Consider the following 27,283-nt stretch of genomic DNA (forward strand, 5'->3'; position numbering starts at 1 on the left):
TCTTAAAAAAACAATTTACTTTCCAACCAACCACATGTATGTGTGCATCAGTTTTCAAACACAAACAAATCATATCTCCCTTTTAATCATAAGAGACACATGTTTATATACAGGTGATTACATATAATGCTGTAGAGTGGAGTCGGGTTGAGAACTGATCACAAAAGTCACCATAATCAATTTCACCTTCTCACCAAAATAGAGCATTGGTGTCAGCAGTCATCACTTCAAATGATGATTTGAATCCATCACAGATGCAAACTTGAAAACGAGTATACGCAAACATGAGTCCAAAAAATATCACAGTTTGGGAGATCTGCTGTTAGTCATAAAACTTCTAGACAATCACAGTGAAGACACTGGTGTCAAGGCAAAGGCCAATATGCTTTATCTTCATCATTTGTAAAGTTAACAATACTAAATAGGATGGGAAGTTCTGAGACAGTGCAGTCGAATTGTCTTTGGTACAATAATTAATTGTAATGCTTTCAAGCAGTCACACTTGTAAAATTAAACACTCTGCGCTACACGTCAGACATTCATATTTACCCTGTAAACGTTTGAACAATCATCTATTTTGTAAGTGAGGATAACCCTTGACAATACACACATTTCCAGTGGTCCCACTGGAGAAAAATTATGACAAGTCGTGTAAGGCAAAATTACTACATTTAGTCAAGCTGTGGAACTCACAGAATGAAACTGAACGCACTGCATTTTTTCACAATGACTGTAGTCCGGCTGTACAAAAGGCAGTGAAATTGACGAGCCTGTTTAGCGTGGTAGTGGTTTCGCTGTGCTGCATAGCACGCTTTTCTGTACCTCTCTTCGCTTTAACTTTCTGAGCGTGTTTTTAATCCAAACATATCATATCTATATGTTTTTGGAATCAGGAACCGACAAGGAATAAGATGAAATTGTTTTTAAATCGATTTCGGAAATTTAATTTTAATTTTTAATCCGGATATAACATATTTATATGTTTTTGGAATCAGAAAATGATGAAGAATAAGATTAACATAATTTTGGATCGTTTTATAAAAAAATAATTTTAATTACAATTTTTGGATGTTTAATGACCAAAGTCATTAATTAATTTTTAAGCCTCCAAGTTGAAATGCAATACCAAAGTCCAGCCTTCATCGAAGATTGCTTGGCCAAAATTTCAATCAATTTTATTGAAAAATGAGGGTGTGACAGTGCCGCCTCAACTTTTACAAAAAGCCGGATATGACGTCATCAAAGGCGTTTATCTAAAAAATGAAAAAAACGTCTGGGGATATCATACCCAGGAACTCTCATGTAAAATTTCATAAAGATCGGTCCAGTAGTTTACTCTGAATCGCTCTACACACACACACGCACAGACACACACACACACACACACACATACACCGCGACCCTTGTCTCGATTCCCCCTCTATGTTAAAACATTTAGTCAAACCTTGACTAAATGTAAAAATACCTGAAATTCTTAGGGGGGGGGGGGGGGGGCTCATTTTGAAATGTACACACAAAATGGTACAATCTCATGCAAAATTTGAGCAAATTTATAGGTTTCTTAGTTTTACATTTTGCAGACATCAGCAAATTCATGAAAACAAATGGGAGCCCTGGGTCTGAAAGTGGGAACAGTTGATCCACATTTTCTTTGGCCGTCAAAATAGTACCTAACATTCCTTCACACAAGTATCCCTAATAGTCAGTCAGTCAGTCAGTTAGTTTTCAAGATTGCATGGGGCCATTCAAAATATATCAAGAAACTCTATGAATGCACATTAAGCGAGTTGACATGAACTTGCTGCATCTACAAAACTATCCGCCAACAATCTCAACAACACAACTGCAGACTTAACATTTACATGTACATGATTTTATCAAAGCTCACAGCAAGCCAATCCTACTCCAAAAGTCCCTGCAACATGAGACCCCTCCGATGAAAGGACATCTCCCAACATGGACATCTTCTGTCGTACCTTTGTCTATTTACTTGACCAAAATAAACCTGTCATGACAGGCCACCTGCAAGGTAGGGGCACTTTCAGCTAGTTCAAAGGGTGTCCTTTTATTACAGGTACCGCTGCACTACATTTCAATGTCGTTGTGGAATTTTGGCGAAACTCAATTCTTGACGATTTTAATGTTTTTGTGCTTTAGACTAAATAAATCATTCTCAATGAGAAATATTCTCTTAAATACGTTTGACAACAATACATGATTTAACATTCTTTTATCTTTCTATCCATACCAGGAACGAATATGAACACTATTTCATCATAAAAATAATTAGTTTTGTTCTTCTGATAAGCTGTTTAATACGAGTTTCGCCAAAATTCCACCACCACGTCGATTTGCAAAACTTACAGCCAACAATTAAGTGACAACAACACAACTGCGGACTATGCACTTAGGTGTACTTGACTCAATTCATGTGTCAAGCAAGCCAGTCATACTATCAAAACTGAACTAGGATACCATCTGCTGAGAAGGGGAAGGCACAGAAGCAGACAACACTATGGAGCGAAGTCGGTCGCAGTAGTTGGGCGTCAACAGATCGGCACTCTTCAGGCACTGTGTCGCCACAAAGTCGTTTGGCGTACAGCTACCTAAAAACAACCCCCCCAGAAACATTTCATCTTTGTTTTGCAATAAATTAAGAAGCAATGGCTGTCTGAAGAATTAGTATGTAACGTTGGCTATTTCTAAAGAATTGTTGTTGTTTTCCCTTTTCTGCTGTTTATTGCAGTATTTAGACAGACTGTCGTAAATCAAATTCTGTGTTTGAATTTCACTGACTGGGTCTCACAGGCAACTAATGCAGAATACACTGAGACGTTTCTGGCAAATAACACCCATTGATCAGCCAATCTATTTCACACACACACACACAGACACACACACAGACACACACACAGACACACACACACACAGACACAGACACACACACAGACACACACACAGACAGACACACACACACACACACACACACACACACACACACACACACACACACACACTTCATTTTTAAGTCTCCATCATGTCATTTGGAAACTATAGACCTATTTTATAGTGTTCCTAGCTAATTAAAGCTTTCTCTAAAAATCAGTTGTAAAAGACTTTTCATCGTCACAATAAATAAGTTTCAAAATGTTAACTCTTTCTTCTCTATGTGACACAAAAGTACCTGGAGACTGCCCTTACAAGGCAGAGTAGCACAATTAAAATACTAACTCAAAAAAGACAGGTCTACAAATTGACAATATGACCTTTACGAAGTTCAGGACTGACCTTGTAAAGTCCACTCATCTTGAGCAACATAGGTCACAGCAGGAACACAGTACTTGGCAAGGTCAAGGTCATTCCCTGACCCACTGACCTCTGACATCCACACAGGCAGAACCACACGAACATAGTGCTGGGAAAAAAACACACAAAAAAAACCATTGTCAGTCAGCCCAAATCATGTAACAACTTAATTCTTAGCAGTTATCAACCACAACTTGTGACAATAAGGTACAGGTTATCTAACACTAATCAAGAAAATAGGAGGTTTCAAAATATAAATCCATTTGCCAATCTTCTTACCCCCCTTCTCACCTCCACCTACCCCTCTTCTATTTTCTTCAACCAAAAATCAGTACCGTTTTAAACTGAGTGTGAAATACTATGATTAACACCGTACATCAAGACTTGCCAGTTGAGTTGCAAGGGTTTCCAATGCACTGACCCTGGGTCAGTCACCTAAATAGGACATCGGGCTGCTTCTAAGGTTATTGGCCTTAGGTCAATCTCATAATAATTATGACCTGCAACACAACTAGCAACTCTTCAAATAAGATGCTACATAAAGACTGGAAGCGCTGATCGAGTTAAACCTATATGCCCCTGCGTGTTGAAAAAATGCCACTAAAAAACTTAACTGTATTTTATACCTGACTTGGAATCCGAGTCAAATGTTTCATCAACGGTGCATTGCTTTGTAAGGGACAATAATCACTGTTTACTGTGTGAATCACAGACCATTCTCAACTACTCTAAATGATCCCCCATCTCCCATGAGAAAGGGGCTGTTTTGCTATGTCAGTGCTTACCTTGGGAGCATCTGTGAAGGCATCCAGCTGATCAATTTCTGCTGGAGCGAGAAGAAAGATGCAGCCCTCGACCGACGAGAATGGGTTGAACACAATGTTGGCCAGGCCTCCGCTGCTTTCCTCTTCAGAGCCTGTTAGTTACAAAGGAAAAGAACAAAATTGGTTTTGTAGTATCACTGAGCACACCAACATTTTGAACTCTGGGCTGTTCATGATTTCAGCCAATTCGAACCTGAAGCTTCATTATCATCAGGCATCCTGATCTGGTTGGTAACTTTTTTGTGCACATCAGAAGAAGAAACAATGGACATCAGCTTTGATTGATTTGCATATCTACTTGCATGGTCATCCTTAGCAGGGGCGGATCAGTTGCTTTGTAAGGAGGGGTGCATTTTGAATCGAAAGTGAATGTGATGGGCGCGAAGCGCCCGAATTTGCTAGGGGGGTCCGGGGGCATGCCCCCCCGGAAAAAATTTTTGCCCAAAGAAGCAAAATGGTGCCATCTGGTGCCATTTGAACTTAGAAATGGTCATAGAATCAGCATAGAAAAATCCTTTTTTTTTTCTTCTTTTTTTTCTTTTTTTTCGGGGGGGGGGGGGGGGCACGTGCCCCCTGTGCCCCCCCCCCTCGTCCGCCCCTGCTTAGATCAATCTGTAAATCCTCTTCCATCTTTCCTTCATTATTCATGAAGCCAAACCAAAGTAAGATCCTACACTGAGCAACTTGCAGCTATAAACTTATCTCACAGTAGCACGTGTACCAGAGCAAACTTAGTACATGTATATCTGCTTAATTCGGACTTAAAATCATCATCTTCACTATAATTTAGACAAACTCCCCCATTTTTATTTAAACCATGGTATGAAAATACCAATCTCCACCTGCTCCTATGACCAGGTAAATATCTATGTGTAAAGTATGCTGGGTGAATCTGATAGAACATTACACTGAGAGAGGAAAAAGGCAACAGAAAGAGAGAGAGAGAGAGAGAGAGAGAGAGAGAGAGAGAGAGAGAGAGAGAGAGAGAGAGAGAGAGAGGGGGAGAGAGAGAGAGAGAGAGATAGAGAGAGAGAGAGATAGAGAGAGAGAGAGAGAGAGAGAGTAAGAGAGAGAGAGAGAGAGAGAGAGAGAGAGAGAGAGAGAGAGAGAGAGAGAGAGAGAGAGAGAGAGAGAGAGAGAGAGAGAGCTTGTCCGACAGAAAGACAGACAGACAAACAGACAGACCGACTGACCGACAGACAAACTGTGTTTTTCCAGACCAAAAAGTTCACTTGCGTGCACTCGTCATTATCATTCCTCTGTACAAAATTAAACTGTACCCTACCTTTCTTGTTGAACGCCAGGTCAAATCCAAAGAGAATGGCCCAGTACCGCTTGTCTATTTGCCTTTGTAGCAATGAGCCGAGCCTGCAAGAATTAAGTTTGTGCATTTGCTGAACGGCACTGGCAGAATAAATTGTTCACAGAGGCACACACTAATGAATTAATACACATAGCCATTGCATCCATCATCCCCTGGCCCTCCCCTCCCCTCCACACACACATGCACTCATAGTCGTACACACCGTTTTATGCATGTCATTGTCTTGTGTCCATGCATTTATGATTGCATGTATGAATAAAAACATAGACACACACACAATGGTAAGCATATAATTTCCAAATGCTGCATGCTCTCAAACATACACATCTCCCTCTCTCCCCCTGCTACACACACACACACACACACACACACACACACACATATATATACATACACACACACACATACACATACCTCCCCACTCTCTCAACCTACCCCCACACACACAAACCATTCAGTACCTGTCAGGATTCATGTAGGTAGAGTAAGCAAAGTAGAAGAGATATCCAGGCGGCGGCCTGGCATTGACAGCAAAACACAGAGGGGGGAAGGGGGCTGCTGGTTCTTTCTCTCTCTGGGGCTCCACCTTGGCTCTATCAGACAATATTGCACAATAAAAAGACCAAAAAATACTGTACTCACGTGCTTAACGAAGACGATACGAATAACAAGATACGACGTTTCGACCACTGGGGGTTTCCTCAGGCACAAAAATCAGAAAAAAGAAGACAGGCGACAGAACAGATAGAAGAACTACCGTAGAGATTAACGATTCACACTTTACGACTCACAAACCAAAACAGACAGAGAAGCAAGGGAGGCTACTCCATAACAGACATTGCACAGTTTTAAGGCGTCAATAATGAAGATAGGTCTTGATCACATCACACAATAAAATGGCGTGTTCATTAAGGGTTGTAAGTAGAGCCTTGGAGGTACAGTACATGTAACTTGAACGCACTAGGCTAAGTCATTTACCTAAGAAAGTCACAGGAACATTGTTTGATGGTAACTGACATGGGTCAATGCAGTCATGTGACAAACAATGCAACTGACAACAGTTGAGTAGCAGTTCAGTTAAAAGTTTTGTTACTGGTCACAATTATTCGTAATAACAAGCCAGAAGTACTTAAAATCTTTGCACTTTTTGAAATCTTTGCTTTTCTGAACAGAAACAAAGAAACTACAAAATCAAAGAACATGAACAAGTGAAATAAAAAGACATGAGAGGGAAGGGGGTAGGCGGTAGACAAAAAAAAAATAAAATAAAATAAAATAAAATAAAAAGACATGAGAAGAAGAACAATTTTTGTTCCATTGATTTAAGAAACAGGCAGATAAATAGAATACAGAGAAAGTCACACGGGAATCTAAAGGAAGCAAAAAATCAATACCTTGCAGAAATCTTGGGAGGAGACGATGCTACCACTGTCAAATTCGGGTTCTCTTCCCTAAGAAAAAGGTAATAATGAATCTTTTTAATACAAAAGTATGCTGACATCAATGTTAAAATAATGCAAAGGAATCTAATCCCATTTGCTGCAATTTAGTTTAGGTGTGTGTGTGTGTGTGTGTGTGTGTGTGTGTGTGTGTGTATGTGTGTGTGTGTGTGTGTGTGTGTGTGTGTGTGTGTGTGTGTGTGTGTGTGTTTGTGTGTGCTGACATTTGATACTGATTTGAGCTTTCTCTCCCAGGAGCAAAAGCACACACACACATTTTCCAAACACTTACCGGCCACTTGTTGGTCGAGAGCCACCCACTTTCTTGCCTGGCATTTCTTTTCTGTGCAATCCATCCGCTGAACCGTCTGCCTCCAGCAGCCATGCTGACCTGCTGTGACCCATTGCCGAATCACATCTGTTGGAAGAGCCCAACACCACACTCTCCCCATCGATGGACAAACAGCTGTTCCAATGATCCAACACCCTCCCTTCAAAGTCGGACATGCCCTCACTGTCTAAGCCGCTGTCTGAAAGGCTGGCGGTGCGAGAGAGGCAGGGATTGGTAGGATTATCTGAAAAGCTGTTCCGTCTTTTCTTCATGCTATGGCGTCTTTCTCCCAACGTGCGGAAAGATCCTGCACTGTAAGGGCGGACCTTCAAAGACTGCTTTGGTTGGTGAGGGTTTGTGGCTGTGGCGGCTGTTTGGGATGATGATGCGTACGGCCAGGTTAACTTGTTGCTAATGACCAGATTTCCCTCTCCCACCGTCATGCACTTCTGCCGGTACTCCCGCAGCAAGGCACGATAGTACGTGCTGTAGGCGTTGTCTTCGTCCTTCTCTTCTTTGGTCTTTTTGTCGTCTGTGTTTCCGTCCGTCTCGTCTTCCTCCTCCTCGCTGGTTCCGTCATCTTCGTACACATAGTCATCGTCATCGTAATCATTGTCGTCACTGTTGGCTTCAGCAGCAACGTCATTGACGGAGCTGCATCTTTCCATTTCTTCCAGTATCAGTTCAGCATCTCTGTCCAACATTTCTAGCTTGATTTCTGACCGTACAGCACTCAGCTCAGACTCCAACACCTCAAAGCGGGTGGCAAAGTCATCATAATTGTCATCTGCTTCCTCTAACATTTCATCATCAGCATCATCTGATTCAACTTCGCTATAGCTGGTATGATTTGGGGAATATTCCAAAGCAGAAAGGCAGTTGGTGCCGTTCATTCCATCCATCCCAAAGACGGTGGTGTAGTTGTCCTCACAGTTTTGGTTCAGGTCTAATGAACGCATGGAGAAGTTTCCAAACTTGACCCTGGTGGGGCGGTGATACTGGTCGGAATTGGGCGATCCTTTCTCCTTCGTGGGATGCTGCAAAGCATGATGGGAAATCTCCCCCCTGCCAAAATGTTGGTCGCCCCCTCTGATGCCTCCCGTCCTGTCCCTGCCTTTGGGTTTTGAACGCGGTCTGTCACTTTCACGAAGCTTGATCTCCTTCAGGTAGGGAGAGTCCCCGAACTTCAGCTGCATGGCCACTTCCTGGGAAAAGGGGTCGTCGGAGGGAAAGACAAAGGGCCGCTTTGAGTGGTGGGTGAACATCTGCTGCTTGCGTGCAGACTTCACATGTTCCTTCAAGTCCTGCTCCTGAGCAAAGGTGTCAAGGTCGATTCCAACCTTGTTTCTGGTTGAAGATTGGGGCCGAGTTTTGGGAGCTGGTTTCCATGGGTTAGGACTGGATGAGCTTTTCTTCTTGAGAATTCCAGCCACCTTGGTTGTATGGCTGCCAAAGATAGCCCTCCCTTGGCCTGGCTTGAGCACTCCCAGCCCTTGGGTCTGCTGGCTGAAGGGGTTCAGTTGTTCTCCCCCTTCCCCTGCACCAATAGCCAGGTGAGTCACCAGATCTGTCATTCTGTTGCCATAGCGATCCCTGCGCAGTATCCGGCATTCTTGGTCAGACTTGTGTCTGAAACTGTCCGCTTCAGCGCAGTCCTCTGCTGCCTTTTCCCTCTCTATGCTTTTCATTTCATCACCATGTAAACCAGCCATGGGAAAAACTCTGTCGCCCTGAGCTCCCTCCTCTGCTTCTTGCGGCTTGGGCTGCACATGACTAGTGTTTTCTTTTTTCTTCCTGTGGGATGCGTGCTTGCACACAAAGACGCCCACCCTAGGGTTGACGGAGTGAGCGGTGTGCATGATGGCAGTGACTGAAGGCTGCGACGGCTTGGAATGACTGGACGCAGTTCCTGCTGAGTGGACCTGCCCTTCTGCTTTGGTTTTCTCAGTGTATGGAGTGGTCTCTGCAAGCTGGTTCACTGCAAGACTGGCAGCGTTGTGACTCGGATCTGTCCCATTGTTAGCTGTGACACATTGCTGGTCCTCACCACTGCTGGATGCTGCCTTTTCTTCAAAAATACTAACAGTGCTACCAAGACAGTCTGAAGACACATTGCTGACGTCATGACTGTCTTTGGACAACTGATCATGTGACATCACATTGGCCTCGCTGCAGACTAGGCTCAAGGCGTTCTGGTCCGTCATCGAGCCTGTCTCTATAGCAACAGATCTTTGATCGCCCTTCAGACAAAACGTGGAGCTTACAACACTGGGTGGGGTTGGAGTCCCAACCTCTGAAGACACGTCCAGCAAGAGTTGAAAGAGACTGGAACCTTCTGGAACTTGCACGATCCGTCCGCCTTTACCGACACTGAGTTTCACTGACAAGTTCGTGGGGTTGAGGGGCGCGACTTTGGCCACTAATCCACTGAAGGAGCGTGTTGTCTCTGACGTCACTGTGGCAGTGGAAGATGCGGATGGCAGTGACATGTCTGAACAGAGTGCGTGGGGTGGTTGCGAGTTCACGCTGGAAACATTGTCTCTTTGGCAGCTACTACCCTCTGTGTTCGCGCAGGGTTTACTACTATCTTCCACTGTTTCTCTGACAACAGTTGTATTTTTTCTGACCGAGTCTTTGCAAGTGTTACAGCAGACTGTTTTGTTGTCATGGATTTCAGTGTTTGATGAAGACATTGTCAGGTTTTCGGTTAAGAATATAGAGACTGTGTTGCCTTGCTTGATTTTCTCACCATGATTTTCACTCCCTCTGTCAGACCTGTCATTTGAAATCCCTGCAGCACTTTTACCCTGATGAGAGCTAGAGTTCTGAGATTCTGTCACAGAGTTTGCTGAGCTTCCTCCTGCAGTGTTAGAACCAGGTCCAGTTTGTCCCTTCATAATCCCTCCCCCTCCTCGTCCTTCCCCTCTATCACCACCCCCACCCTTATCATCATCGCTGTCATCACCACGATGACTCTGGTTAAAGTCTGCGGGCTTGCAACCGCCCTCTGGAAATTTGTTGTCTCTGTCTGCGTCGTTCTTGTTGCGTCCCTTCCCTCTATCCATCCGAGAGTCGGGCCGAGACAGGGGCAGCATGCTCCCGTCTGACGAATGAGCCTGGTCGGCAAAGCGTACCGCTTTCATGGAAGCAGCGGTCTTGGGTCTTTCCTTGGGTTTGGGTTTGGAGAGGATTGGTTCGGAATACTTAACATTTGCGCTCTGTGGGCGTTTGACTTCAGGCACCGGATTGGTGGGTTGGCTGCAGGAGCTGTTGTTGCCGTTGTTAGCTGCTATGCCATCACCATCCCCATCACCACCACCACACCTACCCTCAATCTCCTTCGTGTGATTCTCTGATGATTTTAGTTCCGCTTTCTCTTTCTTTTTTTCGTTATCCTGCTTCTTCACATTCTCCGACTTCCCTGATTCTTTTGCTGCAGTCTTCTTGTGGGGAATATTTTCTCCCTTCCTTCCATTCAATTCTTTCTTCATTTCGATTCTTCCATTTGTCATCATCTCTCTCTTTTCCTTGTTCTCTCCATTCTCCTTTGAAGGGCTAAATTTCTCAGGAAAAACAACTTCTTCCTTTGTGTTTTCTTCATGCTTGATATTGCTTGTTTCAACAGTCGCTTCCCTTGACACTTGTGAGCTTGCTGGGGGGTGAAGTGTGCTGAAGTCGGGATTCTGCAAATCTGCAATATCTGAAATTTAACCAAAACAACAAAGCATTTCACATTATTAAACTGAGTGGTTCAGATAAATATCTAAATTTAGCTGAAGGCTCGCTCACTGCCTTGTACACTGCTAAGGGTGGTCTGCACATATGATGTGAATACAGTGAAATCTTTCCCGAAAAGATTCATAGATCAGAGGAACACCCCCCCCCCCCCCACACACACACACCATCACCATCGTCCCCTCCCCCATGCCCACCTCACTGACCATCAAATCTTTCCACTCTTTAAAAAAGGAAAGGGAGAGTACAAATATATTTGCGAATGACCAGTCGTAAAAGAGGTGCATCGCTTTCAACATAATATGGTACATAGTAAATGAGCAAATACAGCTTAGTTACAGGACCATGTTGATCTCAGCAAGAAGAGCTACATGTATGTATATATACATTCAACAGGTTTTTTCCCCCTGACAGTGCGCTGACTATCATTTACCTTGGTCGAGAGAGATGGGGGTCTTTGGTGGCAAGCCTGACGATTCTCCTAGCGACGCCTGGCTCTGCTCCTTGCTGAGAGGCCTCTTCTCTGCCCTGCTGACACACAGGGAGGACTGTCAACATACTTTTATGGAAACCAGAGACAGAGTGAGGATAATACGGTGTTAACCCCCCCTCCCCATAAACCCCTCTATTTTACGGCTCCCTCAATATTACAACCGACCTTTTTCTGACTGATTTTTTTTATCCGGCTTCTCCCTTAACTATACACCTAAACCCTCCACATAACTCACATCTCCTGGGGAAAGATAGCATCCTCTTCCATAGAGGCCAGCTCCTTCTGGAAGTCTTCATCCTGCTTGGGACACGTCTCTTCTTCCACGGATTCCGACAGATCTTCCACACTGGAGGCGGCTGACACCCTGTGCACAGACTCGTCCCCACTGAGTGGGTAAGGCAGCAGGTCACCATGGAGAGTCACTTTCCCCGCGATCATCTGGGCCACGATGTGTCGTCTGCGTTGCAGCGTGCGACTAGAGCTGGCAGAGTAAGATCTTGTTTCTGGGAGAAAAAAAGTTGAAGGACGCAAGTTTTCGTACTTAGTGTTGGCTGCATGAAATAGTACCAGTTGCTTCTTGTGCACAGAGAGAGAGAGAGAGAGAGAGAGAGAGAGAGAGAGAGAGAGAGAGAGAGAGAGAGAGAGAGAGAGAGAGAGAGAGAGAGAGAGAGAGAAAGTGTGTATCTGTGTGGGTGTGAGTGCATGTGTGTGCATGTGTGTGTGTGTGTGTGCATGTGTTTTGTGTGTTTGTGTGTGTGCGCGTGTGTAATTATATGTGCAGGCATGTGTGTGTATCCAAACCAGACCACACAGTCCTTCAGAGCAACAACAGGATGACGTTATTACTACCTTCTACCTGTTGTTTTTTTTGTTGTTTTTTAAACCACAGAAATGCTGAAATTTTTTGTGTGGAGTCCAAGTTTAACGTAAACCATGAGTGTTGAATCTTCACACAAAAGCCAACATCACGAACAACCAAAGAAATCAGATAAAGAATACCGACCAGAGAGAATTCCTCTGCACTGAGTGATGCTTGGACCAGTAACATTGACCGGGTAGAGGGGTTGCAGCTTTCCCTTCTTCAGATGACCATGTTTCTTCTTTTTTGTGGTACCGTTCTCCGATGACAAGATGCGCTGGATTTGATAGATGGCCAGAGCAGTCATTTCCTTCAGCCCCTGTGCTGGCTCCTGAATTTCTTTCTGCACATAGTTTACAGAAAGCAGATAAGTTTTGAATGTTGTAAGTCACCAAGCTGTTTTAAATAATTGTCAATGTCAATGAGATTTCTGGGATTGCACTATCTTCGGCCCTTGGTTTTCAACCAGAGTTTAGAGAACAAACAAACCACACACACACACACCAGTTACCTCCGATGGTTTCTGGATGTTCATTGTGTTTAAAGGGCATTTTTAAGGGTAGGTTGGGACGGTGGCTGATGCAAACACAAAGACAATTAAGACAGAAACACACACATGCACACACACATGCACACACACATTCCCTCTCTCCCTCTCTCCCCATTCCTCTGAGGCTTTCTGATGTTGTGTTTAAAGGGCATTTTTAAGATTAGGTTGGGTATGTGGCTGATGCAAGTTCAAGTTCAAGTTTTATTAGTCCATAACCCCTGGGGGCATTTTGAACAATAAATACAATCAATACAATCATAATATATACTAATATAATAAATGAAAAAAATAAAAAAATTATGAAAAACTGTTACAAATTCTATTAATAAATTCCAAGATATTCTTTAGCAATTTCTTTTTCTTAGTAGCAAACAACTTTTTAAATTTAAGTACATTGGTTTTTTTCCAATAGTAAGGTGGTAACAACTCAGCTCTTTCTTCTTTGAAAAAATCACAGACAAATAAATAATGGAATTCATCACCTATATCTTGTGATACACATTTGGTGCAAGTTCTTTCTGACCTCGGGATGTTAAAATAACGTTCTTTCTGTACAGGCAAATTGTTATTTAATGTTCTAAACTTCATCATTGAAACACATTGCTGATAGGGCAGGTGTGTGACATAGTCTTCACATGCAAAAATATCTTTAAACATTCAATAATTCCAAAACATATTTTTTGTTCCAATTTCTGTAAACCATTTATGGATATACTGGTCATACAAGCTTCTTTTTACTTTCTGTACCATGCGCTTGAGTATTGAACATTTTCTGTAAAAGTCAAACACAAAGACAAGACAGACACACACACACACACACACACACATTCTCTCTCTCTCTCTCTCCCCATACCTCTGAAGGCTTTCTGATGTTGTGTTTAAAGGGCATTTTGATGATTAAGTTGGGACGGTGGCTGGTGCAAACACAACAAGTCGCGTAAGGCAAAATTACTACATTCAGTCAAGCTGTGGAACTCACAGAATGAAATTGAACATAGTCCGCCGCTAGTGCAAAAGGCAGTGAAAGTGACGAGCCTGTTTGGCGCGGTAGCGGTTGCGCTGATGTGCTTCATAGCACGCTTTACTGTACCTCTCTTCGTTTTAACTTTCTGAGCGTGTTTTTAATCCAAACATATCATATCTATATGTTTTTGGAATCAGGAACCGACAAGGAATAAGATGAAAGTGTTTTTAAATTGATTTCGAAAATTTAATTTTGATCATAATTTTTAATTATTTTAATTTTCAGAGCTTGTTTTTAATCCAAATATAACATATTTATATGTTTTTGGAATCAGAAAATGATTAAAAATAAGATGAACGTAAATTTGGATCGTTTTATAAAAACAATTTTTTTTTTACAATTTTCAGATTTTTAATGACCAAAGTCATCAATTAATTTTTAAGCCACCAAGCTGAAATGCAATACCGAAGTCCGGCCTTCGTCGAAGATTGCTTGGCCAAAATTTCAATCAATTTGATTGAAAAATGAGGGTGTGACAGTGCCGCCTCAACTTTTACAAAAAGCCGGATATGACGTCATCAAAGATATTTATCGAAAAAATGAAAAAAACGTCCGGGGATATCATACCCAGGAACTCTCATGTCAAATTTCATAAAGATCGGTCCAGTAGTTTACTCTGAATCGCTCTACACACACACACGCACACACACACACCATGACCCTTGTCTCGATTCCCCCTCTATGTTAAAACATTTAGTCAAAACTTGACTAAACGTAAAAACAAGACACAAACAGACAGACAGACACACGTCACATGCACACACACACACTTTCTCTCTCTCCCCTCTCTCTCTCTCTCTCCCCCCATACCTCCGAAGGCTTTCTGATGTTGTGTTTGAAGGGCATCTTGATGATGGGGTTGGGGTGGTGAGTGGTGTTACTCGGTGACATGTACATCCTGTTCAGTAAGCTCCGACCTGGGGTCCGATCACTCTGATATCTGCAAACAGAAAAAGAGCTGATTATCATCAGGACACATAAATCAACAATGCATTAAATTGCCTGGTGCAATCATCATTTATTATTATTATTATTATTGTGATCATTTTTTATGCGCCTAATCTAGATATAGCCCTAGGCGCTTACATATTAATTTCTGCCGTTTGAAATGGAATTTTTTACAGACAGACAGACAAACAGACATTTTTTACACACAATATATAACGCATTCACATCGGCCAGTAAAGCTCTGTAGCCTATTAGACGAGCATTCACCTTTCACGGCCTTTATTCCAAGTCAAACGGGTATTTGGTGGACATTTTTATCTATGCCTATACAATTTTGCCAGGAAAGACCCTTTTGTCAATCGTGGGATCTTTAACGTGCACACCCCAATGTAGTGTACACGAAGGGACCTCGGTTTTTCGTCTCATCCGAAAGACTAGCACTTGAACCCACCACCTAGGTTAGGAAAGGGGGGAGAAAATTGCGGCCTGACCCAGGGTCGAACACGCAACCTCTCGCTTCCGAGCGCAAGTGCGTTACCACTCGGCCACCCAGTCCTATTTATGCAGATCTATACAAATCACACACAAATTATCAAGAGAATCTGCGACTCCAAACTCAACTCGGCCGTGACTTGGCGCACTTTCCTTTTGTGCTTACTGTTAACTCTATCCATTGAGTTATATAGTTACCCAAACTGCTCTTACAGCATTAGGAGGTAGCTCCAGTAGCTGAACTGGCTGAGAATCGCTGCTTAACTAGTTTCAGCGTTTGCACTGTTCACATGGTCAGCGATTTTTATTTGACTTGGCCTCGACTAAAATCACTGAAAAGTTGGGGAAAAGTCTGCCATGTGACCAGCACTTTACTGACATCTCTGAATAGCTGTATACATACAGATCAAAGACTAACCTTAATGAAGGTGAGGGAGAGAAGTTGGGACTGCGGAAGCCGGCAGAGCCCTGACGGTGAAGAGTGGAAGCCCTGCTACCACCAGGACTGTGGCTGCCAGTCTCGTTGCGACTCAGGTTGCCTCCCTTGTGCTTGGAGTCTGGTCCCAAACTCCTGGATACTGACCGCTCTGAACGTAGTTGGAAAAATAAAAAACACGTTTAAGTACTGTCATTTTTATAGGACGGAACAAGTTTTAGTGTGTGTGTGTGTGTGTGTGTGTGTGTGTGTGTGTGTGTGTGTGTGTGTGTGTGTGTGTGTGTGTGTGTGTGTGTGTGTGTGTGTGTGTGTGTGTGTGTGTGTGTGTGTGTGTGTGTGCATATATGTGCATGACCGTGCGAGTCATCCAGAACTCAGGTCAAAATGAGTTCGGCTCATTCTCTCCCTGACCGGACACTACAGTCCTACGCGAATCTATCAAAACAAAAATACAGAGTTATCTCCCATATGGTTTTCGCGAGCACTGATCTAAATTTGAGATCAGTGTTCGCGAGACGAAAATGATTGCAGATTGGCCGACTTCGACAGTGATCTCCGTTCTGTTCTTCACAGTTATGATAAAGACATCGTTCTAAGGTCAAAACAAGTCGAAATTTTGGAACTGCTGCCGGAAGGAGACCGTAATATATGGTTGCATCACTGTCAAAAAAATTGTCTGCCCCAGCCAGCGCCAAAACCAAACAATTGATTATCACGTGACACTTATGCCATATTTAGAATTGTTTGCACAGTAAATACATCCGCAAAAAATAGCTCGCTTGAAACTGTCTAATATAAAAATTCCTCTGTAATTTAAAAATTACAAAACACCATGAAAAATCATTATCGACGATCGCGAATCTGCTTACATCCATAACACATTACAAAAAGCTCTAAATATGTAAAAAAAAAATCGGTTTCCTTGCCAGACATGAGACAAGGAAACTCAAGGCATCCTGTCAGGGAGAGAATGAGCCGAACTCATTTTGACCTGAGTTCAGGATGCGTGCGAGTGTGCAGGGATGGCCAAATGGCATTTTCTTGAGCTGTAACAAAACTAACAACCCAACACAGTCACAAATCCACAACAGATGTTCTGATGATGAATGAATTAGCAATAAAAGCCAATGGGCAGAAACAATCTCGAAGCCAAGCGGTCAGGATTACCTCGTGCTTTTTGTGGCAGGTCAAAGGTATACCTTCTAATTCTAAAGCTGCAATCACGACTCTCTTCACCCCTACCCCATACTACGCATTTTATGGCGGGGAAAACAAGACTCAAAACGTACATTTACTGTTAAGCCAGTTAAATATCCTGCAAGAATCTGTTGATGTTTTTTAAATATCGATTCTGTTTTGAATGTTAATTAAAACATTTTAATAAATACAAAAAATCACCCGTGACAGGTAAAGTGCGCATAATTCTAGTGATTTTTGTTTACTGGGTACTAACTACTATACACGAAAATGTAACAGGTAAGTTAGCTGTCCCCATATATATGAGTTGTTCTTTGCTACTGGTCACAAGTGGGGGTCAGCTCACACGGACGCATTTTTCAATACAGTCTAGGGGAGAAACTGGTCACAAAGCACCCAGTACATGCCAGAGAGATAGGAGAATCGGCACAATCAAAGAAAATACCAAAATCATTCAATAGATATGGAAATATTAAGATTTACTGTGAAAATGCCAGCAAAAATGGCGTCCAAAAACGGGAACGCACACTTGGTGCGTCTTTGAAGACTTACCTCCCGTTCTGTGTTGTTGATAATAGTCGTGTTTGTGCTGTTGTTGTTGAAATAGTATCTAATAAAACTGATGCAGTTCTTGAAATGTTGCAAATTATTGTTGTCTTTGTGAAATGCGAGAGTGTTCTGAGGCGTAATCTGCATACGGCTGATGTCCCACATAGGGTACCCCACTTCGATCAGCGTATCACTCCAAATGAGCTTCATAGCAGAAAAGCAGATACACTACCAACACACTGCATAACAGATCTACAAGTCTGAGCCAGAATCATTGAAATTTACTTTCTGTATAAAATATTGCAATCAAATTTGTTCACGATGTCCCACAAATAACGCAGGTTACCCTCGCCTTCGATTCAAAGTAACTCCAATCTGACTTAATTACAATCGAAACGCAGATGACGAACTGATTCACCACAAATTTGTGGTATTTTACACACAAATTTCAACTGTGTTGTTTCGCGATAAACAGCCATAAACAAACAAATGTGGCGCCGTCACGTCGCCTTGGAAGGAATAACGCAGGTGACCAAGGCTTGTTTCCGATACCTGTCTGATTAAAATCATCGTTTTTTCACGAATGACGGCTCTTTGGCAGATCTGGTGAGTTGGAAACTGTCTATGAATGTTTCATTTAATGTCAAATGCGTACATTCTTGTCGATATTGTTACCTTTGGGCTCATAAATTAAGTCAATTGTCGTGTTGTCCGAAAGTGACTTTTGTCAGCATAGAACTTACTGTGCTTTGATCATTGACTGAGAAGAATCTTCCGATGACACTAGTTCATTTCACTACGCGACTGCAGATCTGCAAGGAAACTTATGGCAGGGGAAATAAGCTTAACTGAAGACGAATAAGCGGAGTAACTGTTCTTCAACGGATTGCTCTTACACTGATCTAAATATTTAGATCTTGTCGTCTGCTAGTCTGCTAGTAAGTAGTCTTCGGTCGTGTGAAAGTCACATCTATTTCGACTGTGTGCATCGATCCGTGTAGTGAAATGTTGATCTTTGATGATTTGGCAACATAACTTCGCTAAATGTGCTTCGAGTGTATCTCCCCGTTAACCGCATTTGAAAACGAAATGTTTCGACAGCCCAGACGGGGAGGATCCTCGATAGCTCACAGGGTATATAATGTTTTCCGCCGTTTTTTGAAGAATCCTTTCAAATTTGCTATTCCAAAAGTACCTTATGACACGACTCGAGTGGCAAAGAACATTCTCTGCAATTCCTGTCTCAGTCCGTACAGCCGTTTCGGGTCCTATCGTCATCATACCAACATACACACAGACACACAAGAACCAGCTTTAAAAGTTAGATTATGTAGGAACCATGTGAACCAGTGATTTTTTCTTATGTACAACAGATACTACAGTATTTCTGCTTTATGAAGAGCAATATTTCAAAAACAAAACTAGAGATTTGAATTTTGACCACTTTTCCCCCTTTCTGTCACCAGTACTGAAGAACAACTCATATATATATACCTTTCTTCAGGGTCACAGATCGTTCTGGCTCACCTGCATTCTCCTTTTGTGTGCCAACTGTCAGAAAAGGCTCAGACTGTCAGAAAAAATTGCTTTGATTAGAACGATGTCATGTCATTGTTAAATGTAAAAATAATGAACAGTACACAATTACAACAAAAGCCTAGCTAATAATAAAATTTACAAATATCATCATTTTGTCTAAGCTATACGTTTACTTGTCTACTGAAAAGTCTACCAGACAAATCCTACACAACTGATCCAAAGAAAAAATGAAGTTGTAACATTACACAACACAGTCACAAATCCACAACAGATGGTCCGATGATTAATGAATTTGCAATAAAAGCCAATGGGCAGAAACAATCTCACAGCTGATCGAGCGGTCAGGATTACCTCATGCGGTTTAATTGGTCTGGCACGGGTTCCATCAGTTTCTGCCATTCTGGTGGCTACTGCTACTACATCCGCAGACCTCCGACCACTGGCTACTCTCTTGTTGGAGGATGCAGGCCTAGAAGTTGAACTCCTCTCGTGACTCTCACCCAGACATTGCAAATCCAGTTCTGCCAGAGTCCGTTCCGGATCAACGTTCGTCAATTCATCTCTGTTGCCGTCAACATGGATAGGAATTTCTGGCCCACCCTGCCTGTTAGTGGTGGTTCGCTTGTTGCCCGATCCACTGCGGGCCGCAGTCTTGTCCCTGCTTTTCGCACTGGCGGGTGGCCTGTTCGTTGCCCTTCCGTTGATTGACTTGTAATCCGCCATTAGCACGCGAATCGCAACGGCAGCGAACCGGAAAAGTGAGGGATCAAATGTTTTTGTTGAGGTTAATTCATGATGAATAAATCTGATTTGGACGCGTGCCAAACCCGTAGCATGTCACGGATCCGCAGGAAACGTCAAGTGCCTGCAGAGTGATCCGGGACAATAGAAACTAGGGACAACTTGGGCGCCATATTGTTTACACCGGATTACCAACAGATACCGAATCCAGCCGCCGCAAAAATATAACATTGTCTCAGTCTCACATATACATACACAGACACACATATGTCAAGTATGTGCTTTCTATGTGTCATCAGTTTTAAATTTGGCACAGACACTTCATTCTTTATTCAGAAAATACTAGTGTTGTGGAAACAGCTTCCAAGAGAGAGTATTCCTACGCACACAAGAAAAGTAACTCTTCCAATGATCAGGGTACATAACTGCATTATTTATGTTTGTTCACACTAAAACTACAAGAGCGTAGGTGATTTGAGCTGACGAAATTAACTCCGGTCGTTTGCACACAATAATAACTTGTTTTCATACTTGGATTGAGGTTGGAATAATCATCACATGCACGCACGCACGCACAGACACTGTCTCGACAGAAATATATTCAGTACTACCATTTTTGTTGTGTGTGTGTTATATTCTTGACAAGCTGTACCGGTTTTTTTTAAACCATCAGTTGTTTCCTGAAACAGTCCTTGATGAATGATTATTTCTTTCCAACATCATAATGATATACGCTCATAACATGTGTTATATTACACTTATACACACACACACACAGACAATCACTCGCAAAGAAAATCCCTTGCACATACAAACACACTCACAGATATACTGACAAACACATGCATGCCTGCAAACACGCAAGCACACACATTCACATGCGCGTGTTTGCAGTCTATCTGTCTCACACTTCTGTGCGTAGTGCATTTTACAAACAGCTAGAGGACTGGAAGTTTCAGGTTCACGTTTAGAATAGGCCAATCTTTTTTCTGTTCTTGTTATTACCATGAGAGGAACAATTAATTGTATTTGTGTTATTTAAATTTTGGAATATGTTCTCTTGCAGTCAGCTTTTGATGTTACGCCAAAACCTTGAAATGGGTTGGTTGGTTTGTTTGTTTGTTAGCTTAACGCCCAGCCGACCACGAAGGGCCATATCAGGGCGGTGCTGCTTTGACATATAACGTGCGCCACACACAAGACAGAAGTCGCAGCACAGGCTTCATGTCTTACCCAGTCACATTATTCTGACACCGAACCAACCAGTCCTAGCACTAACCCCATAATGCCAGACGCCAGGCGGAGCAGCCACTAGATTGCCAATTTCAAAGTCTTACAGGTATGACCCGGCTGGGGTTAGAACCCACGACCTCCCGATCACGGGGCGGACGCCTCACCACTAGGCCAACCGTGCCGGTCTTGAAATGGGTATCACTCAGTGAAATAGGAGCGTCTTTCAAAAAGACATAACAAAATATTACAGAAACCAACAGATACCTCAGAAAAAAAACACACACACACACACTGATTCAAGATGCTTGCGTTAGTTTTATTGACAAAAATACTGTTTGCACCGTAAGACAGCTAATTGCACAAGCCAAGCCACCTCTCCCTGTGAACAACATCAAATCCATTTGTTCTGCATGCAACATTTCATTTCACAAATTGTTTTCACATCTAATGTGCAAACAAACAATCGAAGGAGACATGTTTTCTGGGCACACTCCCTCTCACAAAAACAATTTGACTCAACATAGATCGAGGCACACTGCCCCTCGCAAAATCGATTTGGTTCACCATCTAGGCTTTTTCCTCGGAATAAACAGCAGGCCAGGTTGTTAATGTTTGGCATGTGACCAAGTGGAGGGATGGTCTTACCCCATGTAAAACCCTGCCCACATCTGAGATGGTAAGCCGTTTTCACGAGAAGGAGTGTTCCCCTAATGCACATTGTGCAATTACTTTCTCTCAATTTCAGATTCAACAATTTGGTGTCCGATTACAGTCAAAACAGTATAGTATCAAAAAAAGAGGATACCTAGATGTAATGCCATGTAAGTTTTTAAACATTTATTCCTTGCTGAAACTTCTGATTCTGACATTTTGCTATTAGTTTTGGCCATTAGAAGATCAAAAACAAAAAACATTACACAGGAAAAGATAAGAAAAAGAACAACAACGAACAGACCTGGGAACCCCTGTTTTGCACTTAGAGTATTCTCAAACAAACTTGATGTATTTTCAGAAAAATGAGCGTACTCCACACAGCATTTGAACATCCATGATTAAAACATGCTTCATGCGCGTCCGTCACACCGTTAATTAAGTTTACCTATACATTTAAAACAAATGCTTTTTTCAATGTTTACTGACAAAAACTGTAATCATGTGTCAAAATACTGGATCGGCTTCCGGATGGGCTTGTGAAGAAAAGTAGTCTAGAAATTTTTCTCGGCGTATTTTTTTTCCCACTGACCGTACTGATCGTATTCTCGACAATCATGCGTACAAAATACGGCGAAATCGTATGGGTTCCCAGGTCTGAACGAACCAATGCTGTGATTCTACACGAGGTCTTCATAAACATTCACTAACCAAGACTCACACACTCACTAAAGTTCTGGGAACTTGACAGTGCCAAGATCACACACACACACACACACACACACACACACACACACACACACACACACACACACACACACACACACAGAGGAAAAAGAAAGCATGCTGGAAGAAGATAGTAATGACATGTGGACATCCAAATAAGAAGGAAAAAGCAAAAGGCAGGGGAAAAATCTCTCTTTTTTGCTCATGCAGACACATAAACACACATGCATGCACACACACTCACGCCTTTCCCATAAACACACTGAAGATGATGAGAGAAAACTGGGGTGAAGCAATGGAGAGTGGAGAGTGGATGGCAGCAAATGTACAACACCATTGATGTATCATCTATAATAGCTGAAGGGGCTTACAAATTCTTCTTTCTTTATTTGGTGTTTAACGTCGTTTTCAACCACGAAGGGTTATATCGCGACGGGGAAAAGGGGAAGATGGGGTAGAGCCACTTGTTAATTGTTTCTTGTTCACAAAAGCACTAATCAAAATTTGCTCCAGGGGCTTGCAACGTAGTACAATATAATTATTACCTTACTGGGAGAATGCAAGTTTCCAGTACAAAGGACTTAACATTTCTTACATTACAAATTCTTCTGTTTACAAGAACAGAATGAAAAGGAGAAGAAGGACACGGTATAAATCAGCACAGTGCTAGCTTATCGTGTGTGTTAGTAATTACTTTACTCAAGTTACATCTTAGTAGATATCTGTATTTAAGTGATATGCCATAGTTTAAAAAATCCATAGATGGTTTTGTATTACACTGGTGAAATTGAACGCTGACTCCAAAAATAATTTAAAATGATGACACATACCCGCTTTAGAACATTACAAATCCTGACTAATCACTAGAATCAGGATTCCCCCGAAAGCGGCGTATGGCTGCCTGAATGGCAGGGTAAAAACGGTCATACACGTAAAAACCCACTCGTGCAAAATTGTGAGTGAACGTGGGAGTTTCAGCCCATGAACGAAGAAGAAGAAGAATCAGGAAGATAAAGTTAAAAATGACAGGAAAAGATCATAATTAAACAAAACTAATAAGCAGCACAAGCAAACAAACCAATTAATGTTAAATTTTAGAGGTCAGCTGCTTTCAAACAATTAAAACGTGAAGGCAAGTGTTATTCAAGCATGAGTCACTGACAAAATCGTACAGAATCTTGTGGCGATTTTCAACAAAATGTCACAGTGAATATTTCTCATATGCAGAATGAATAGATACAAATACAATCTCAAGATAATACACAAAAACAAACTAACAAACTAAGCACTGTAAGCACATTCAAAACACTTTTTCAAATGTGATCAATTAAATAAGCATACAATTATTTACAAATAAATCAATGACTACATAAATGAGTACACAAATGATAAATAAAACCCATAAATAAATAAATCAATAAATGAGAAAATAAAATACTACCCAAAAAGAATTAATGAGTACATTAACAAATAAAATAAATGAATTGCCGGGACAACATGATCTCAAGTTCTGTTTTCATTGCCACAACGATTTTACAAATAAAGCAAGTTGAAGTTTTTCTTGCTGGAGAAAGGTTTCTTTTCCCCAGTAAACAAGTCTGTCATGGTGGAACAAGCAAACATCAATTATTCTTTAGCCATCAAAGAAAAAAATGAAGAAGAAAAAACCAGCAAATTCACCCATGAGAAGGACAGCAAATGACCCAAAACAAATGTATTGAACAGTACAGTATTACCAAAACCCTGTTCTGAAACAATGGTAGCTTTCTTGACTGCCAACAAAAATGCAATCAAGAGCAGAACAATAAAGCACACAAAAATGAAGAAAAGATAATAACAAATTTAAACTTGACTAAACACAAAAAGTACCGTTGGCTCTCACTGTTGGTCTTTACACCCCCAATATAGGGGTGTGTATAGGTTTCGCTCGATGTGTTTGTTTGTTTGTTTGTTTGTTTGTTTGTGTTCGCATATAGATCTCAAGAATGAACGGACCGATCGTCACCAAACTTGGTGAACAGGTTCTATACATTCCTGAGACGGTCCTTACAAAAATTGGGACCAGTCAAACACACGGTTAGGGAGTTATTGGTGGATTAAAATTATACAAGGACTTATAGAGGGACATCTTAATGGTCAAAGGGAAATAACCATTCTCACTCAGTCACTGCCACCAACTGAGAAGGTTATTTCCCTTTGACAGGGGTGTTTTTCCTACCTCGTAGGAATTTCTTGTTTTTCACATAAACACAACACTGAATGATGAATCAAAACAGTATACCGTACATGGGTGGGACTGAAAAACGCCATGAATCCTGAAGAATTAACAACAACCAAAACAAAAAAGAGAGAGAGACATTTTTTTCTCTCCATAATCGAATCCAGATTTCCGGCATATACCGGAAGAATCCCACCCATGAGTATACAAAGATATTCACAAGGTTGACAGATCTGTATGTCATGTTTCATACATTAGTTTCTTCTATATCACACTGCCCCTATTACACCACATGCACTCTCTGCAACAGATAGGTACAAACATGGTGCAGTTTTACAAAGCAGAATAACAAAACAAATTCTGATTTTTCTTTGTGTCCTGTCTTGTCTAACTCTACTGAATAACAGGATGGAGAATTTGACTTTAAACATAAAAAAAGAAAGAAGAACAAGAAAGAGAAGAACAGGGCGAAGACTGAAAAGATGAAGCAAGAAAAAGAAGAGAGAAAAGTAAGAGACAAGCAACAGACACGGACCCACATCAAACACACACATGAACACACATACGCACACAAACACACACACACACACTAAGCAACACTGCCCACAAACCCTGGCAACATTCCATTTACAGTTTGACTGACTAGTCTTTTTAGGAAGTAAGTGTCCGATTTCACAGAATCAATCATTTTGATTTTTTTTATTGACTTATACATTCAGATCACAGACGTTTTTATAAGCAATCAGTTCTCCATCCAAGTATCCCAGTGACAAGAAATCAATTAGAGTTAGGGAGAACAAAATAGTGCTTACATGAAAACAATAATAAGAAAATAAAGTGCTAGCCCTAGATCAAGAAGACAAAAATTGAAAAAAAATGGACAAACAAAATTTGTGAACTGGAGATCCATAAAGAAAACGACGTCACAATGTTGCCTTGATCAACAAAATATCTATGACATTCTGCGATGAAAATGGGGTTTCTTACAATTTCACAGAAAAGTTCAAAACAGAGACACTGGAATTACTCATGTGTCCAAAAAATGCTTCAGAAACATGTTGCAGTGCATTTCAACGCAACAGATTCCTGTTCAGATTTACAGGAACATTAAATTCGACACAACACAATCATGATCATCAGATACTTTTTTCTTTTTAGAAAAATGAGTGCTTCAGATATCCACAGGTCTTTTGCGTGTTGGTAGTAACAGAAAGAAATAAGAGGCACAGAACATTCTGCAAGACAGGGAATCAAACACAGTGCTACCTGAAATTCACACCCCACAACTGTTTGAAGATGCCGACTCATCTTCGTTGTTGAAAAAAATCCAGCTTTTGATCTGTGGCATCCATTTTGTTTTGTTTTTCACCACCCTTCAATGAACATAAACCCTGACTTTGACAACAAAACTGTTAATCTGGTTGAGAGACTAAGGGCTGGGGGTGCACGGGAAAGTGCCCAACTGAGTGGGAGCCAACTGCTGGGTCAGACTGGTTGAAATATAAACTTGTTTGTGATTTCAAACAATCCAACCTCGCGGTAGGTTCCCATCCAGTTGAGTACTTTTTTGTGCACATCAACCCTGGAGACTGGATGCTTGACCCTGACTGAAACTGAACAGAAAGAGGGGAAAAAGTCACACTCTTCAGCACACAAACTCATCCATAAACAGCACTCAACAATGCTCTCCTCCTCTCTCTCTGTAATGCTGCTAAACCCTCGAGAAGTCCTTCTTCGTCTGAACCTCACTAATGTTTAACGATACAAAGTTTTTCTCTCCAACTCAGATCTTCCCACACTCAGCCCCAAACACAAAGGAATGAACTTTATCACAGTCAATTTGAACCAAAGCACACACAAAAAAACATGGTCTATTTTTCCCAACTCTTGCATTCCTTTGCATACAGTAGTGAAAGACTGTTGACATGACATTGTGTCAAGACAAAAGAAACGCAGCATCCAATCCTCATCAGATGCAAGCCTTTAATTTCACAATTCTCTTAAAGGTATCACCCTTCCAGTGTAAACCGCCATGTACACCATCCCACAGATCTGTTCAAACTTTTACATGGGATACAAGCATACTTGTACCGTAAAATCCCTAGCAAACGCCCATCCCTCCTCTGCACAGATTTCGGGTACAAGTAAGGGGTGGGCGTTTGCTAGGTATACACCCCTTTGCAAGATAAAGTGTCATCACATTTTGACAAGAAAAAAAAAAGTGATACAACATGTGATTTATGCAATTTAAATGAAAAATAAACACACCGTTTGTTTACAGAAATAAAGATCAACGTTCTGTGATAGAAAAAAAGAAGAAGAAGAAAAAACCGGCGAATCATCGAACAGTGTGCACAAATCATAGATAAAGGAGGCCGAATGTCTTAAAACAAATTATTTTTAACGCAAAAAAAGGGGTGGGCGTTTGCTAGGTAGTGACCCCTCTGCACAACTTTTGGCCAAAAGTGGGGGGGTGGGCGTTTGCTAGATACTGGGCGTTTGCTAGGTAGTGACCCCTCTGCACAACTTTTGGCCAAAAGTGGGGGGTGGGCGTTTGCTAGGGATTTTACGGTACTTGGACACATACGTAAAGTCAACAGGCTGGCAGTTTCCTGTGCACATGCAGAGAGCCTTGTGATACACTCATCTCTCACATTGACACTAGTGT

General features: G+C 41.7%; 1 protein-coding gene across 2 annotated transcripts; it reads right to left on the reverse strand.

The window, feature by feature from the left end:
• LOC138948860 (serine-rich adhesin for platelets-like) lies at positions 1-27,268 on the reverse strand. Of its 2 annotated transcripts, none has more exons than XM_070320485.1 (14): positions 19,398-27,268; positions 19,035-19,077; positions 15,744-15,912; positions 14,696-14,825; positions 12,456-12,654; positions 11,688-11,955; positions 11,393-11,487; positions 7,186-10,924; positions 6,849-6,905; positions 5,916-6,047; positions 5,416-5,498; positions 4,092-4,222; positions 3,289-3,415; positions 1-2,606 (listed from the first exon to the last, which is right to left on the reverse strand). In XM_070320485.1, exons 1-14 carry the CDS (start codon positions 19,767-19,769, stop codon positions 2,467-2,469), a joined length of 5,685 nt encoding a protein of 1,894 aa, XP_070176586.1. In that variant the 5' UTR covers positions 19,770-27,268; the 3' UTR covers positions 1-2,466. The 2 variants fall into 2 exon arrangements, with proteins under 2 accessions (XP_070176586.1, XP_070176585.1); XM_070320484.1 differs by having other exon boundaries at positions 19,002-19,077.
• Between the last annotated feature and the right edge of the window lie 15 nt (positions 27,269-27,283).

This window comes from Littorina saxatilis, linkage group LG15 (assembly GCF_037325665.1).
Source record: "Littorina saxatilis isolate snail1 linkage group LG15, US_GU_Lsax_2.0, whole genome shotgun sequence".
Lineage (NCBI taxonomy): Eukaryota > Metazoa > Mollusca > Gastropoda > Littorinimorpha > Littorinidae > Littorina > Littorina saxatilis.